The sequence below is a fragment of the Aspergillus flavus genome, chromosome 6, assembly GCF_009017415.1.
Source record: "Aspergillus flavus chromosome 6, complete sequence".
NCBI classification, from domain to species: Eukaryota; Fungi; Ascomycota; class Eurotiomycetes; order Eurotiales; family Aspergillaceae; genus Aspergillus; species Aspergillus flavus.
Window position 1 is genome coordinate 1,488,152 of NC_092410.1, and position 15,106 is coordinate 1,503,257.

The 15,106-nt window shown below is 47.8% G+C and overlaps 8 protein-coding genes across 8 annotated transcripts; 6 read left to right on the forward strand and 2 right to left on the reverse strand.

Annotated features, from left to right (window-relative positions):
• Window positions 1-865: 865 nt before the first annotated feature.
• F9C07_8387 (UPF0261 domain protein) lies at window positions 866-2,149 on the forward strand (the record flags this gene model as incomplete). The annotated part of the gene is made up of 1 exon (XM_041286888.1): window positions 866-2,149. The coding sequence occupies one exon, from the start codon at window positions 866-868 to the stop codon at window positions 2,147-2,149; it is 1,284 nt and encodes a 427-aa protein (XP_041149302.1).
• Window positions 2,150-3,568: 1,419 nt separating this feature from the next.
• On the reverse strand, window positions 3,569-4,877 carry F9C07_2246783 (uncharacterized protein; the record flags this gene model as incomplete). Its single annotated transcript, XM_041294032.2, has 4 exons — window positions 3,569-4,100; window positions 4,186-4,705; window positions 4,766-4,794; window positions 4,848-4,877. 4 exons carry the CDS (start codon window positions 4,875-4,877, stop codon window positions 3,900-3,902), a joined length of 780 nt encoding a protein of 259 aa, XP_041149301.1. The 3' UTR covers window positions 3,569-3,899.
• Window positions 4,878-5,171: 294 nt separating this feature from the next.
• F9C07_1755962 (uncharacterized protein) lies at window positions 5,172-6,297 on the reverse strand. The gene is made up of 2 exons (XM_041286884.2): window positions 6,243-6,297; window positions 5,172-6,186 (listed from the first exon to the last, which is right to left on the reverse strand). Exon 2 carries the CDS (start codon window positions 6,150-6,152, stop codon window positions 5,376-5,378), a length of 777 nt encoding a protein of 258 aa, XP_041149300.1. The 5' UTR covers window positions 6,153-6,186; window positions 6,243-6,297; the 3' UTR covers window positions 5,172-5,375.
• Window positions 6,298-6,393: 96 nt separating this feature from the next.
• F9C07_8389 (uncharacterized protein) lies at window positions 6,394-6,622 on the forward strand (the record flags this gene model as incomplete). The annotated part of the gene is made up of 2 exons (XM_071511771.1): window positions 6,394-6,514; window positions 6,594-6,622. 2 exons carry the CDS (start codon window positions 6,394-6,396, stop codon window positions 6,620-6,622), a joined length of 150 nt encoding a protein of 49 aa, XP_071367761.1.
• Window positions 6,623-7,329: 707 nt separating this feature from the next.
• On the forward strand, window positions 7,330-9,061 carry F9C07_2286118 (TIM-barrel enzyme family protein). Its single transcript, XM_041286887.2, has 3 exons — window positions 7,330-7,959; window positions 8,034-8,179; window positions 8,326-9,061. Exons 1-3 carry the CDS (start codon window positions 7,872-7,874, stop codon window positions 8,929-8,931), a joined length of 840 nt encoding a protein of 279 aa, XP_041149299.1. The 5' UTR covers window positions 7,330-7,871; the 3' UTR covers window positions 8,932-9,061.
• F9C07_2286119 (glycosyl hydrolase family 3 N terminal domain-containing protein) lies at window positions 9,062-12,496 on the forward strand (the record flags this gene model as incomplete). Its single annotated transcript, XM_041294045.2, has 2 exons — window positions 9,062-10,149; window positions 10,212-12,496. The coding sequence occupies exons 1-2, from the start codon at window positions 9,972-9,974 to the stop codon at window positions 12,494-12,496; spliced, it is 2,463 nt and encodes an 820-aa protein (XP_041149298.1). The 5' UTR covers window positions 9,062-9,971.
• Window positions 12,497-12,841: 345 nt separating this feature from the next.
• Window positions 12,842-14,110, forward strand: F9C07_2286120 (dehydrogenase with different specificitie; the record flags this gene model as incomplete). The annotated part of the gene is made up of 2 exons (XM_041294044.2): window positions 12,842-13,220; window positions 13,272-14,110. Exons 1-2 carry the CDS (start codon window positions 13,169-13,171, stop codon window positions 14,108-14,110), a joined length of 891 nt encoding a protein of 296 aa, XP_041149297.1. The 5' UTR covers window positions 12,842-13,168.
• Window positions 14,111-14,391: 281 nt separating this feature from the next.
• F9C07_8393 (uncharacterized protein) lies at window positions 14,392-15,039 on the forward strand (the record flags this gene model as incomplete). The annotated part of the gene is made up of 2 exons (XM_071511772.1): window positions 14,392-14,639; window positions 14,703-15,039. 2 exons carry the CDS (start codon window positions 14,392-14,394, stop codon window positions 15,037-15,039), a joined length of 585 nt encoding a protein of 194 aa, XP_071367762.1.
• Window positions 15,040-15,106: the final 67 nt, after the last annotated feature.

Genomic DNA, 15,106 nt, shown 5'->3' on the forward strand with positions numbered 1-15,106 from the left:
GTGTTTTAAGTATCTTCTATTTATGAATAGTTCTGCAATAGTGTGTGCGCCACGGCTGAATCTGGGATCTGCAGATCATCCGCAGTACAGACGATACGATGGTTTTTTTCGGATTTGATTCGGTCTTACTGTCGGGGAAGATTTCTTCAGGAATTATTTGATTTTCAGAATCTTCTCGTCGTTCGAACTTTGTGCATATGCTATGGCAAAGGTTCGGGCCGATAGAATTCGTGGACGTGAGATTAACACCTATCTTAAATTCGCCTACAGCTATACACCACCAAAACTAGATTTTTTTAGACCGATATTATACAAGAAAAAGATGGAACAGCTGTATAGTCCTATTATATATGTTCACTCATATATTGGCCTAGATTGTTTCTGTATTGAATTCGATTTTGATATTCTCTTTAGTACAATCAAGCTGAAGTAGAAATCTCCAGGAATGTAACTAATTACAAGAATCCAGGGCTATCCTTGCGCGGCTATTGTACTAAAATTCCAGTAAGTGGAACAATATAATTATAATATACAAGATACTTCATGTTGACCTCTAGAGTGTTAAGAGTATATATCACTAATCAAAACCGACTTCCCCTCCATCTGCACGATGATACAACCAATGCGACGTCACCCCACCGAACAGCACATCAATCATCCGTCCACAGGTTAAATATCAATAACCTAACTTGTAATCTTCTTCCTCTTAGGTAGATAAATTAACCACACAAACTCAATATTCTATCCCAACATCAACTCAATACCAGCACATCTACTACCACTACCGCCTACACTGTATAACACCCCTCACCCCGCTTCCATCACTTCTACTTCCATCAGCTATACAACCAACTCCGCCAACACAATGAATAACAAAATGCAATCCCCCACAATCCTCCTCCTAGGAACCTTCGACACCAAAACTCCCGAATTAACCTACACCCACCAAACCCTCCTCACCCAAACCCCGCAACCAAACATCCTAGTCCTAGACGTCAGCCACCACCCCCCACCAACAACAACAACAACCTCAACAACCGACCTAAATATCACCCACACAATCCCCCAAAAAGACCTGCCGGCCCCACGAGCCGAATACATCAAAGCCGCCTCCGAGCACGCCACCACCATCGTCGCAGACCTGTACAAGGCGAACAAAATCCACGGCATTATTTCCATAGGCGGATCATGCGGGACGAATATCGCGACGGCGGCGATGCGGAATGCCCTTCCTGTTGGGTTCCCGAAACTGATGGTCTCGACGATGGCGAGCGGAGATGTCAAGCCGTATGTTGAGGAGACAGATGTAACGATGATGTATAGCGTTGTTGATATTGCGGGGAGGAATTGGATTCTGGAGGGGATATTGCGGAATGCTGCGTGTGCCATATTTGGGATGGCGGGGGGATATTATGAATCTTTGCTGAAGTCTCAGAGTCATAGAGAGGGTGGTAATGGGGGTTCCCGGGGAAAGAAGAGGGTTGGGATTACTATGTTTGGGGTGACGACGCCGGGGGTGGATCGCATTCGAGCCCATTTAGAGGATGTCTACGGGTTTGAGGTCTATGTGTTTCATGCGACGGGGGCTGGGGGCAAGGCGATGGAACGGCTGATACGGGAAGGGCAGCTGGATGCTGTTGTGGATTTGACGACAAGTGAGGTTGTTGATGAGGTTATGGGGGGTGTGCTCTCTGCTGGGCCGGAGCGGTTGGTTGCTGCTGCGAGGGCAGGCATTCCGCAGGTGGTCAGTGTTGGGGCTTGCGATATGGTCAATTTTGGACCACGAAATACCATCCCCGAGCGGTATGAGGGACGGTTGATCTATGAGCATAATCCGACGGTAACGTTGGTGAGGCCCAATGCTGAGGAGACGGTGGAGGTGGCCAAATTTATTGCGGAGAAGTTGAGGTCTTGTGCTGTCAAGCCGGAGTTGATTCGTTTGGTGCTTCCTACTGGGGGAATTAGTATGATTGATACCCCTGGACAGCCATTTTATGATCCCGAGGTCGATGAGGTGTTGTTTCTTACGTTGGAGAAGGAGTTGGATGGGACTGGTATTTCTATTCTTAGGGACCCGAGAGCTATCAATGATCCCGAGTTTGCGGTCAGTGTGGCGGATATGCTGGGAGATTTGGTCAAATCATTGTAACTCATATGTGACAATGTATCATGACATATGTAAGGGATAATGAAATAAGCACTATGTACGTGATGGATACGTTAATGTTACAGATCACTATACCTGACATATGATATCCGATTGACAGTGTTGACACATTGCTATTTTTATTCCAGCAAGGTTTCTAATCACCTAGACCCACCATATCTCCTTATGCGAAAGAAAGTTTGTGTGGAAGGCTGGGCGAAATAATAGAATCTCCTGTATTGGAGTTTCAAGGAACTTTATAAAAATTGAATTATCTACTTTGGTTGCTTATACAATGATATGGTATATAAAGATCATAAATTGTCCTATTGAATCTTGTATCCTCCGCACAGCTGGCAGAAATCCCATAGAAGTTCTGAAGGGAACGATATACAACCAGCCTCACAGAGATCAGTAGGATACTTTCGCACCCCAGGACATTAAAGTGCCGATCTATTGTATAGTATCTTTAAACCATAGAATATCGCCTATTTCGATCCTTGCTTGGAATCTTCTTACCGGAGATATTTAAACTCACCATTTGTATAAAGATGTTTACTACCTCTGCTTAAACTAATCGCTTCATGTTTAGCTGTCCGAGATGACGGATTTCGGGGACGATCCTAATATGGATTCTGCGGATAAAGAGGGAATTCTCAAGGCTGTTACGGAGGTAAAAACAGGTGATTGATAGCATTGACAAGAAGTGTTCGGAGGGGCAGTAAATGAGGGTCGTTGGTTTGTGCTGGGATTAAGGTTGAAAGTGTGTGTTCAATCATATTGTGGGAGAAGGGTTTTACTAGAGAATGAGTTGGATCTGTCAGTCTAGTAGTTGGTATCAAGTTTGGCTATTCCCAATTTGGGAATTTCACTGTAGGGAATCCCCTGTTATAAGCAATTTGAATCGCTTGCTGAATTAGTTGTTTATAACGGGGGTTTACCGTAGTAGTAGAAAAGATGGATACAGTATGCCAGGAATGTAGGGCTGTGTGTCAGGAGAGCCTGTTAGCTCCTCTTTGATTTAGTGAGACTCACTATCTCTCGTTTAGGAAACTTTTATAAACATTTAAAATTTCCCTGTGTAGGGATTAAATGTTCCTATTTAAATCCCATACCACAGTTGCTTCATACTCGATACAACTAGCTGGCAAAAATTCCTAAAAAGAAATGATATACAAACACACCCACAGCTATCAGCTTGGCCCTTTTCGCACTCGGCCACAGTAGGGTAAACCAAGAGCTTACTTGCTTCGTTTACGACGTGGCTCTGTGGCTATCCTCGCACTCTCTACATTGTTTTTATCGGCTCAGTGTGCCATCCTTGAATATTCGCTTACTAGGGCTGTAGTAAAGTTTGTGGGATTTGAAATCATGCTCTGCATTTTCATGTATAGTAAAGTAAAGACACCGTTATGGTATTTTCTGAGAGTAGTGTTCGAATTAAGATTGAGGACTATAGTGTTGTATACTGAATATTTTGATCCAGTCTTTACGGTTTGATATCCTGGTCTCATGAGCTGAACCCTAGATTAATAATAGTAGTAGCAGTCCCTCATGTGCATTCTTCAGACTAGTTATCCAGACTAAGCATGATGAAGACCGCGTGCCAAACGCTTCATATCAACCTTTCAACTGGACTTGCAATTTATGCCAAAAATGGCTGACATAACTTCAGAGTTTCCCTACCATATTACAACCGAAACCCCCCACTGGCCATATCACATCCAAATCACATACTATCAGTACCCGTCACTTATCGGCTCCAAACATCATCATGCGTCGACTGGCCCGGCTGCGGCAACTGATGAGTAGGCCGATCATCACCCACATTTCCATTCGCGTTTGCATGCTCCTCACCCTCCTCCTGATCCTCTGCACCAGAAATCCTGATAAATCGATTTGTATTTGCTCTCCCCATCCAACCTGGGCTGCGATTCAGCTGCGAGCTCGCGATCTACAATATTCAGCCCATCAATCCATAGCCAATCGGCACCAGAAGAGCCAAGAAGCAGAGTGAGACAAATGTAATTGAGACATACCTTGACAACCAAAATCAAAACCGCAGCCCAGAGCACCATCCACGCGGCGCCCTTATCCTCCTGCTCCCACGGCCCCAAACAAGCCCTGGCATACCCAATCTGTTCCACACAGGCATCGTCGTCGTGGGTCCTGTCCTTGAATGGCCATGCTCTATCCTTGACACTTCTGAATCCGCAGCAATGTAAGCTATCCTGGATAGCGCGTATGGCGCGCGAATCCTTGTTGTGGTAGTAGGATTGCCATTGGTTGTTTAGCTGGCAGACTAGAAGGTCCGGGGCGAAGAGATAGGTTAGGGCGAGAGTTGCAAGGCCGGATGGGAGGATTGTGAGAAGGTAGGAGATTACAGAGGTTATGAAGCGGTTTCGGAAGGTCGGGGTGTTGGCGCCTGTTGTGGATTGGTTGGAGAGGAATCTGGCTAGGAATAAGAGAATTGGGGTTAAAATGGGTAGAATTGTTGTGGTTGCTGAAAGGGAAATTGGGAGGGGGAGGTAAAGGGTGGTAGTCCTCGCCCAGGCGATACTGTTTTTGGTTTGTTTGTTAGTGTTTTTGTTTTGTTGGGGTTGGAGATGGGTGACATACGCGCCGAGGATAATGGAGATGGTTGTACACTGTTTGTGGTTTGTTAATTTCATCTGCTTTTACTTGGTGTTGGGAGTCGTACCAGAAAGAGAAAGGGTAGGAGGAGCTGCATTGTTGCTAGTGAGTAGACTTGAGACGAAATTCTTTGACGAGATCCAGTCTTACAGTTAGTTGAAAGAAAGTCAACAATGAAGATGGGAGAAGTGATGAGTTCGATCATGTGCGGGGTCATACCGTAAGAGACTGTGACATGCAGGGACTGCATAGCCCTACATATGAACAAGTACTCGATGATACTACAATGACAAGGGTCTCTCAGAGCACGAAACAAAGGTATATTGCGATGGTTATGTCAACTTATTCTAGGAACATTCCAACCCCAGGTACAAATGGAACCATATCAAGGAAGAAGAACTAACAAGAGGAAGCACCAAGAAACGAAAAGAAAGAACCAGTCTATCTATAAAAAGGCCAAAACAACGGTCATCTCGATACATTTTTGCTCCTACTCGGGCTAGGGAAGATCGTTCCCTCACCCCAAGTATAGCCTCGTTTGCTCTCATGAAATCATCAAGATGCCAACTTCCCGCAGAGAACACTCCAATGTGGATTAGAAGATCAGCCCAACCCACACTGGATCTTGGTCAAGAAACCTGTCTGCATCAGATACAGTCAGAGCTCTCCTGAATGAGAAGATGGGATCTGCCTCTCGACATCTTCTCAATGCTCTTTGACAGATGGCGAAGATCGCCACGGTGGAGAATCCACAGACAGCCTGATAGTATGCTGCCCCCGCAGCCCCAGCCTTCGACGTGGTGATGATGACTTTCACCGCGTTGTCCCTGCCTTGTACAATATTAAAATAGTACAGCGGGATGCCAACGTCGTCTCCATAGATATCCTTGGAAAAGAGGTGTCCGAGACAGATCTGAGGTGTTTCAAGACGCATTGGTTCCTGGACTGGCTGCAAGGGACGGTGCTGGGTGTCGATTGGCCAAATCCAATCGAAGAAGGTCCTCAGCGTGTCCATTTCACTCCGCAGGAAATGCTTCAACAGTCGGTACATGAAGAAGCGGTACAATTCATGAGAGAATTGTACGTGGAAAGTGATGATGTTCACCACGTGCAAGGAACAGGGGGTTGAGACGGTGTAATAGGCATCACTGTTGAGTGGAACGGATGCCAGGTCATCACAACTGAGCAGTCTGGTAACGTCCGATATACTGCTCAGGGAATCGTCTCTTGAAAGATCGGGATGAAGTTCACCCCGAGGTTCTAGAGCTCCTGATGTCGGGTAGGTTTGCCGGCCAGCCGACTCAGGGATACTCTTTGGTGTCTGTCCATCGACTGGACTCCAAATTGCACCAGTTAGTCTTATCTGCGACATTGTAACGTCGAAAGAGTTTTCCGGATCTAATGTCCTAAGAACAAAAGGTTAGTTGCACTTCCACCAAGGTGCCCGCAAAGAAACACATACTAATGATAATAAGCTAGGGAAGCGCAATACTTGAAGATTTTGACTGTTTCGCTTATATGATGCCAGAGTCTTTGAGTCAATGACCACTGAGTTGATAGTCGAGAAGAAGAGACGAAGATAGAGGAGGGAGAAACGATTGCCTTTTATGGCCATGGCTGGATGGATGCCTACCCTTCCAGAAACACTGGAAAAGACATTTCTGAGAGAATGGCAGACATTCAAGCATGAAAATTGTTATGTGTCGTCCATTTCGCAGCTAATTTTTGAACATTGTGAGAGCCTGCAACGAGTGCTATCGGAGTCATTTTTCCATGTAAAATGTCGATAAAAATCTCTAAAACCCATCCACAGTCAATATACCTAGTCTAGAAGACCATTGACACTTTTATCGCGGTCAAATAGCTGTCCTGGTTGTTGATTTTGATCTCGACAAAAATGAGGTTGAAAATTGCAAATCTGAGATATCATGGCAAGTTCCGCCAAACTTCCAGAGGTTGCTTCCCAGGGTCTGAATATATGGCCAGCCTGGTTATGATTTGGCCTGGAGTGTGTAACTGTGTGTAACCGAGTAGGTGGCGATCTTGTATTTATTCATTTAATCATTATTATTTTTTATGCTCTTATTGATTTTCTCTCTTTATTTATTTATTTTTATTTCTCTTTTTAATTATTATTTTTTTTTTGTTCTGTTCGATCCCCTTCATGATGGTAGGACATGATAGACGAGGAGACAGGTTGACAGTGACACATCCCGTCTCAGAACCTGTACAAAGAGTCTGTACTGAATAAAGGCACGAAACCACTGTTAATAATGAAGTAGGGTCAGGAAGCGGAGTAGTAGATGAGCAAATACTTCCTGAGTCTAGAATGCATAGATCAGCACAAGCAACCCCTCGCTCTTTGACATCAACTTTGTGAAGCTTGCCACCTTGTTCTGTAGGCATGGTGTATCTTTATTAATAACTGAATATTGCTTTTTTATATTTTATCTTTTTTTTTTTTTTGGGAGGGGGGCTTGCCAGATCAGTATAAATTATAATATCAGTTCATGCCTCAGGCACCGACATTAGCCCTAGAAGGCACGGTTGTCTATTCCTTTGGCAGCACTACATCCTGCTATTTAGGGAGTGAGTTTATTAGAGCGAGGGCTAATGCCTTAGTCTTCTCCTGGTACTTCTGTAAAAGTAGATATTATTACCGATGCCACTGCTCATTTCCCGTGTGCTTATTCCAAGGAAACCCTACAGAAAATATATATCCCACATAACAGCCCTCTACAAACCAACTAGAACAAATTCATATTCCAAAATCAAGCCTTTAGACTGTCCTTTATAGCCTCAATAATACAAGTACTTCATAAACCATATATGTCTCCATTTATAAAAGTTCGTTGATATACAGCACGTACATAGTAATGCAAAAGATTAATAAGATAGGTTAAAAAAATGACGTCGCAACGAAGGTGGGGTTGAAGAATGAGTTGTTTACTCCGTATTTAACGTCACAATCAGACCACGTTCAATCTCCTTCTTTTACTCTCTGATAAACTAAACCTAACCTTCCTCACATACACCTCTAACCCAGAAAACACCATTATCATTCTCTCAAGAGTCAAGACAACCAAACAAAATGCCCCGCCCAACCACCCGCCAAGAAGTGCTGGATCGTCTCCGCAAAACCGTCGCGGATGGGAAGATCATTGTTGGTGCTGGTGCTGGTAATACTTTCTCTGATATTATATTTTGAGTTAGAGTTATATATATTATAATAGGCTAACGGATTGAAATACAGGAATTGGCTTAACTGCCAAGTTTATTGAAAAGGGCGGCGCGGACCTCATCCTTGTGTATAACTCGGGCCGGTTCCGTATGGCTGGTCGAGGGTCGTTGGCGGGGATGATGCCTTATTCTGATGCTAATCAGGTTGTTGTTGAAATGGTAATATCCTATTTATTATATATCTATTCTACGAATGATATCGATATACCGTTGCCTACACACCCACCTTGTCCTCAGCTCAAGCAATGAACTCTACCAATACGGACACCAACTTACAACGAAACTAACACAATGAATATAAAAAGGCCTCCGAAGTCCTCCCCATCGTCGAAAACACCCCCGTCCTAGCCGGAGTCTGCGGCACCGACCCTTTCCGTGACATGCGCACTTTCCTCACCGAACTGCGCCGGCTCGGCTTCATCGGTGTCCAAAATTTCCCCACAGTAGGGCTCATCGACGGCAAGTTCCGCCAGAACCTCGAGGAAACCGGTATGGGCTACGACCGGGAGGTGGAGATGATTCGGATCGCGCACGAGATGGACCTCGTCACGACGCCGTACGCCTTTACCGTGGATGAAGGTGAGCGGATGGCGCGCGCCGGCGCGGACATCATTGTCGTCCATGTGGGGTTGACGACGTCTGGGACGATTGGCGCGCAGACGGCGCTATCCTTGGATGACTGTGTTACCATCATTCAGGAGATTAGGGATGCGGTTGTGAAGATTAATCCGGAGATTATTGTGCTGTGCCATGGTGGGCCGTTGGCGGGACCTAAAGATGCGGAGTATGTGTTGAAGAGGACGAAGGGTGTGCATGGGTTTTATGGCGCGAGTAGTATGGAGAGATTGCCAGTGGAGATGGCCATTCAGGAGAATGCGGAGGCGTTTAAGAAGTTGCAGGTTAATGTTTAGTATGACTCTTTTTTTCGTTCGGGTGTATTGGGGTGATGCAAATTGTATGTATGCCGCTGCAGGCAAGTTTACCGATTGCAATTATGAATATACCCGTCTTCTCGGTTTGTCACCGGGCCATAGGCACCGTCTCGGCTATGTTTAATGCCTTCTAGATGCCATCCTTGGCCAGCAAGCCAATCGTGAATTGGCAAGGCTAAGCATTTATCGGCTCCCCACTTTCAGACTTGATTGTTGGAGGGTTGAGAGACAAGCACGACAAGCATTTTCATACTTTCCCAACATGGCACTCTTTAGCGCTGCCCCGTGGAGTCCCGGATATGACGATGGGCAAATGTGTGGAGGGAAAATGAGAAACTGTGGGGTTGTTTACCCGAAGTTGTCCCGGTAAGGGCTAAATCTACGGAGTACGTCACGACACGAACACCTTCTCTAAAAATTTGTGATGGAAATTAGTTTTGAACAGTTGTTGATAACCAAAAAGTGTTCGTCTATGGCATACAGCGATGTTTGAACAAAGGAATACAGTAGACACGAAGAACCATTCGGCATACCGACCATAGGAAGCGTACGGGGATTGAACCCGAATATCCTGTTGCGGTAACCGATATGGTGGGAACTTTCCGAAGTCAAGCAATTTTCAGGCTCTTCTCTATCGGCCGGCAACAAAGCCGTATTACCCGAGCCACCACTCCGAGAAAATAATCGGAGGTCCGACCATATCGTCATATGGTCATCTACTGAGAAATCAGCCTGTATAGTGGGCTCGCCGCTCGGCTGAAGCCCGTATTGATGAAGCTAATGGAGCCAGTCATGATTCATGACACCGCATTAGTCGCTAGTCATTCTTTGAAAGTCAATCATACTCGGCTTCCAGCAATATAACATCCCACGAGTGGATCTGCGAGCTCTCTGGGGCCCCTCTGGAGTATCTCCGGGGTGGGATGCTCGAAGAAATGCCTCAAATAACGACAATTAAAGAGAGAAGCCATGCCTTCCCGAGTCTTAATTGAACCCAAGAATCTCGACATCCCGTCGTCATGTTGTCACCACAAGCTCTGTTTGGAGCGTTGGTGCTGCTCTCGGCTCCTTCGGCGGTGGTAGCCGACACCTGCAAGGCACCGATCAACCACCCAGGAGAGCCTTTCAGCTTTGTTCAGCCCCTTAACACCACCATCCTGACCCCCTACGGTCACTCTCCGCCTGCCTATCCTTCACGTAAGCAACTCTGTCCATTACATAGGTTGGGTTTTGTCGACTTCTGATCTGACACTGAACAGCAAACAGTACCGGCAATGGTGGCTGGGAAACAGCTTTGGTGAAAGCCAAACAATGGGTGAATAAGCTCACGCTTGAAGAGAAGACCTGGATGGCAACAGGCCAGCCCGGTCCCTGCGTTGGCAACGTTCTCCCTATCCCACGTCTCAACTTCAGCGGCATCTGCCTGCAGAACGGGCCTCAATGCGTGCAGCAGGGAGATTACTCCAGTGTCTTCGTTAGCAGCGTTTCAGCCGCCGCAAGCTGGGACCGCAAGTTGCTGTATGAGAGAGCGTATGCATTAGCCGAGGAGCACAAAGCAAAGGGCTCCCATGTCATCTTGGGCCCCATCGGAGGACCCTTGGGCCGCAGTCCCTACGATGGTCGTACCTGGGAGGGCTTCGCCGCTGACCCTTACCTCACCGGTGTCTGCATGGAGGAGACTATCAATGGTATGCAAGATGCAGGTGTCCAGGCAAATGCGAAGCATTTCATTGCCAACGAGCAAGAGACGCAGCGCAACCCCACATATGCCCCGGATGCCAACGCGACTACCTATATCCAGGATTCGGTTTCCGCCAACATTGATGACCGTACCCTGCATGAGATCTATATGTGGCCGTTTGCAAACGCCGTTCGTGCCCGGGTGGCTAGTGCCATGTGCTCGTACAACCGTTTGAATGGCTCTCACTCGTGTCAGAACTCTTACCTTCTCAACCACCTTCTCAAGGGCGAGCTTGGCTTCCAGGGCTATGTCATGTCTGACTGGGGTGCTACTCACAGTGGTGTGTCTTCTATTGAAAGTGGTATGGACATGACCATGCCCGGAGGATTCACCCTTTATGGTGAGCTTTGGACGGAGGGTTCCTTCTTCGGCAAGAATCTCACTGAAGCCGTGCAAAACGGCACTGTTCCAATGTCCCGTCTGGATGACATGATCGTGCGCATCATGACTCCTTACTTCTGGCTCGGCCAGGAAAAGAACTACCCTAGCGTGGACGCTTCCGTCGGCCCTCTCAATGTTGACTCGGCCCCCGACACCTGGATTTACGACTGGAAGTTTACCGGTGCCACCAACCGTGACGTTCGGGCAAATCACAGTGCCATGATTCGCGAGCATGGAGGTCAGTCGACGGTACTTCTCAAGAACGAACGCAACGCTTTGCCTCTCCGCAAGCCCCGTAACATCGTAATAGCCGGAAATGATGCCGGTCCTCTCACGCAAGGTCCGGACCTTCAGGCAGACTTCGAATATGGTGTCCTCGCAGGCTCGTCAGGTTCTGGTTCCTGCAGGTTTTCGTACCTGTCGACCCCTCTCGATGCTATCAATGCTCGGGCCCGCAAGGATGGCTCCCTGGTCCAGTCTTACCTGAACAACACCCTGCTCACCACGTCGGCATTGACATCCCCACTCTGGATCCCCCAGCAACCCGACGTCTGCCTCGTTTTCCTCAAGTCCTTCTCGGCGGAAGGTGAAGATCGAACTTCGTTGGAACTCGACTGGAATGGAAACGCCGTCGTGGAGGCCGTTGCCACCCACTGTAACAACACCATTGTCATCACGAACTCAGGCGGCGTCAACGTCATGCCCTTCGCGGACCACCCCAACGTCACCGCTATCCTGGCCCAGCATTACGCCGGCGAGGAAACTGGAAATGCCATTGCCGATGTCCTCTACGGTGACGTGAACCCATCAGCCAAACTGCCATATGTGATCGCATACAACGAGTCCGACTACAACGCCCCCTTGACCACCACCGTGCAGACCAACGGTACCTACGACTGGCAGAGCTGGTTCGACGAAGAACTCGAAGTCGGCTACCGGTACTTCGACGCGCACAACATCTCCGTGCGCTACGAGTTCGGTTTCGGCTTGAGTTACACCACCTTCGACCTGAAAGACCTCAAGGCCAAGGGCTCTGCCGCCGCCAATCTTACCGCTCTCCCAGCTAAGCGGCCCACCGAGCCAGGTGGTAACCCCGCTCTTTGGGAGACGGTTTACACTCTGGAAGCGGAAGTGTCCAACACCGGGGATGTTGATGGATACGCTGTTCCCCAGCTGTACCTCCAATTCCCTACTTCCACGCCGGCTGGTACCCCGCCGAGCCAGCTTCGTGGATTCGACAAAATCTGGCTCGAGGCTGGTGAGAAGAAGACGGTCACGTTTGACTTGATGCGTCGTGATGTCAGTTACTGGGATGTTGTTGCCCAGGACTGGCGTATTCCGGCTGGAGCTTTCACTTTCAAGGCTGGGTTTAGTAGCCGTGATTTCCGCGCGAACAGTGTTGCGACGCTGGTCAAGGCATGATTATGATTATGACATTATGGGTTTGGAATTCGCTTTGTAAGAGACCTTAGAGGATATTTGGAAAGGTGTGTGGAAGTATTAATTAGATGGGGAATCGAGTCGAGCTCTTTTGCGGGTGTAGATAGGAATATTCGCAGGCTTTTAGAGCGACTTGTATCAATACTCTATCCCAATAAGACAATCCTAATATTGATACTGTACATCTGTGTAATGGGCAACTTACCACACATGCTTAGTTAAACATCCTTCTCACCTGAAAATATTTCATCACCGCATTTCGACCGGTGCTTTATTTGTCAATCGAACGGTAACAGTGCCATGACAGTGAAGATGGTGGGATGAAGATGTCAAAGAAGATAAGATAAGGATGTACCACCGGAACCCAAAAGGGTAATTTTCCGTAGGTGGGGATGAAGAATGTCCATGAGATCCACAGAAACCCTTCAATGACCCATTGCGCGGGCAAATCGGTAGGAAGCGGTTAAATAGATTTGTATTTAAACGGCATTGTATTGGGGATGCGATCTTGACTATATAAACCAGTCTTGTCGTTCCTGACGCGTGATTAGTATTGAAGTTTGTATCTATAACCTATAACTTCCGCCTACATCTACAAGTACTTATACAGTACACACCTACCTCTACATCTACCTCTATAAAACACCACGCACAATGTCCAGACCCCTAGAAGGCAAATTCGGCATCGTCACCGGCGGTTCGCGGGGTAAGTCCAATTCTTACAACACCACTAAGCAACACAACTAACAAATCCCAGGAATCGGCGAAGCGATAGCCCGCAACCTCGCCTCAAAAGGCTGCTCCCTACTCCTAAACTACACCTCCGCGAGCTCCCAATCGCGAACCGAAACCCTCTGCTCGGAACTCGCAAACCAACACTCTATAAAATGTGTCTCTGTGCAAGCCGACCTCCTCCACACCGAAGAAGCAGTAACCACGATCCTCAACGCGGCTAAGGAGAACTTCACCTCTGAGACGACCGGAACCCTCCAAGTCGACATCCTAATCAACAACGCTGGCGTAAGCAAGGATCGTTTCCTCAATGACGAGGAAAAGGGCCCCATGGACCGCGAGTACTTCAATTGGCATTATACTATTAACGTGCTTGCGCCGTTGTTGCTGACGCAGGCTGTTGCGCCTTTCTTGCCAACCGATCGCAGTGGGCGTATTGTTAATATATCCAGTGTGTCGAGTAGTATTGGGTTCACGGGGCAGACGGTGTATGGGGGGACGAAGGCGGCGTTGGAGGCGATGACGCGCACTTGGGCTAGGGAGTTGGCGGATCGGGCGACCGTTAATTCGGTGAATCCGGGGCCGGTTATTGGAGATATGTATTTTGCTACTGGGGAGGAGTTCTGGAAGCAGATGCAGGGGTGGCTGGACAATACGCCGTTGAGTAAGGTGGTGGATGGGGAGGAGAAGATGAAGAGCTTGACAGATGAGCAACGGTATTTGATTAAGGAGAAGATGGGGGGCAGACGCCCGGCCTTTACTAGTGAGATTGCGGGGGTGGTGGGGATGTTGTGTACACAGGATGGCTTCTGGTGTACGGGCAGTGTAGTGTGTGCCAATGGCGGCATGAAAATGGGTCTCTGATTTATTTTACATATTATGTGTATAAGCAATTGATATAGAATTAGAGTGTTTTCTTTGTGTTTGAGTGTGTATTAAATCGACTTAGAAAAGTAGGGTAAAGGAATGCACATGAATACATTAGTCAAGGACCGACGTCATCCCTCGGACTTTTTAATCACCCCATTTCTCCAACTCTCCTACTTCGGTCTTTACTTCCACTTCAACCATCCTTATCTACTCAATTCCATCTCAACAACAGAGAACCAATCCCTTCAACTGAGAATAGCAAGAAAACATCAATCATGCCGCCCCTGCGCACATTCTCCCTCCGCCTCCTCCGTCCCTCCCGGACCATCACCGCAACCCCCATCCGCAACCTCCGACCACTATCAACATGTCTTCCAAAACACCCTTCACCAGTCAGGATCACGACAACCAAGCCCCTCTCTCTATCTCCTCCCCAGTTAACGACTCAAGCACGATGGGGATCAACCCAAACCTCCAGCGGTAAAAGCCAAGCCGACCTAATGGTCGAGGAACTCCAAGAACTGTATACCCCCTCCCTAAACCCCCGAATTCCCCTTAATTGGACATCTTACTAATTGGACCAAAGCTACGAGACTGCTAAGGATGAATTCGAAATCGCAACCGACAGCACAAACGGCACGACCATCTACGCGGCCTCAGACCGGGAGTCGGCGCGCGACGCATTGAATCAGCTGAGCGCGGTGTTTGCGCTCTATACGACCGAGATGCCCTCATATGACGAGTCGCATCAGCCGCAGCAGACGCAGCCGGATGATTCCGGGAGTCAGATGGTGTCGACGTATTTTGATCCGGGGGACATTGCACCTGAGGTCCGCCAGGAGGTCAAGAGGAGGGTTGGGCAGCGGGTGAGGGAGCTGGCGAATGCGGTGGAGGCGTTGGAGGAGAGGGCTAAGGATGATTAATTTCTTGGATCAACTTAGAGTGTGAATGCGGGGGTAATGGATAGTAGATTGTTAGGCATTGGTCGAC

What these genes read in the sequence shown, in the direction of transcription:
- F9C07_1755962 (XM_041286884.2), bottom strand. Translation starts at nt 6,152, where the DNA reads ATGTCGCAGATAAGACTAACTGGTGCAATTTGGAGTCCAGTCGATGGA.
- F9C07_2286118 (XM_041286887.2), top strand. Translation starts at nt 7,872, where the DNA reads ATGCCCCGCCCAACCACCCGCCAAGAAGTGCTGGATCGTCTCCGCAAA. An exon ending in CATTGTTGGTGCTGGTGCTG is followed by an intron (nt 7,960 to 8,033) that starts GTAATACTTTCT and finishes ATTGAAATACAG; the next exon opens with GAATTGGCTTAACTGCCAAG. An exon ending in ATCAGGTTGTTGTTGAAATG is followed by an intron (nt 8,180 to 8,325) that starts GTAATATCCTAT and finishes GAATATAAAAAG; the next exon opens with GCCTCCGAAGTCCTCCCCAT.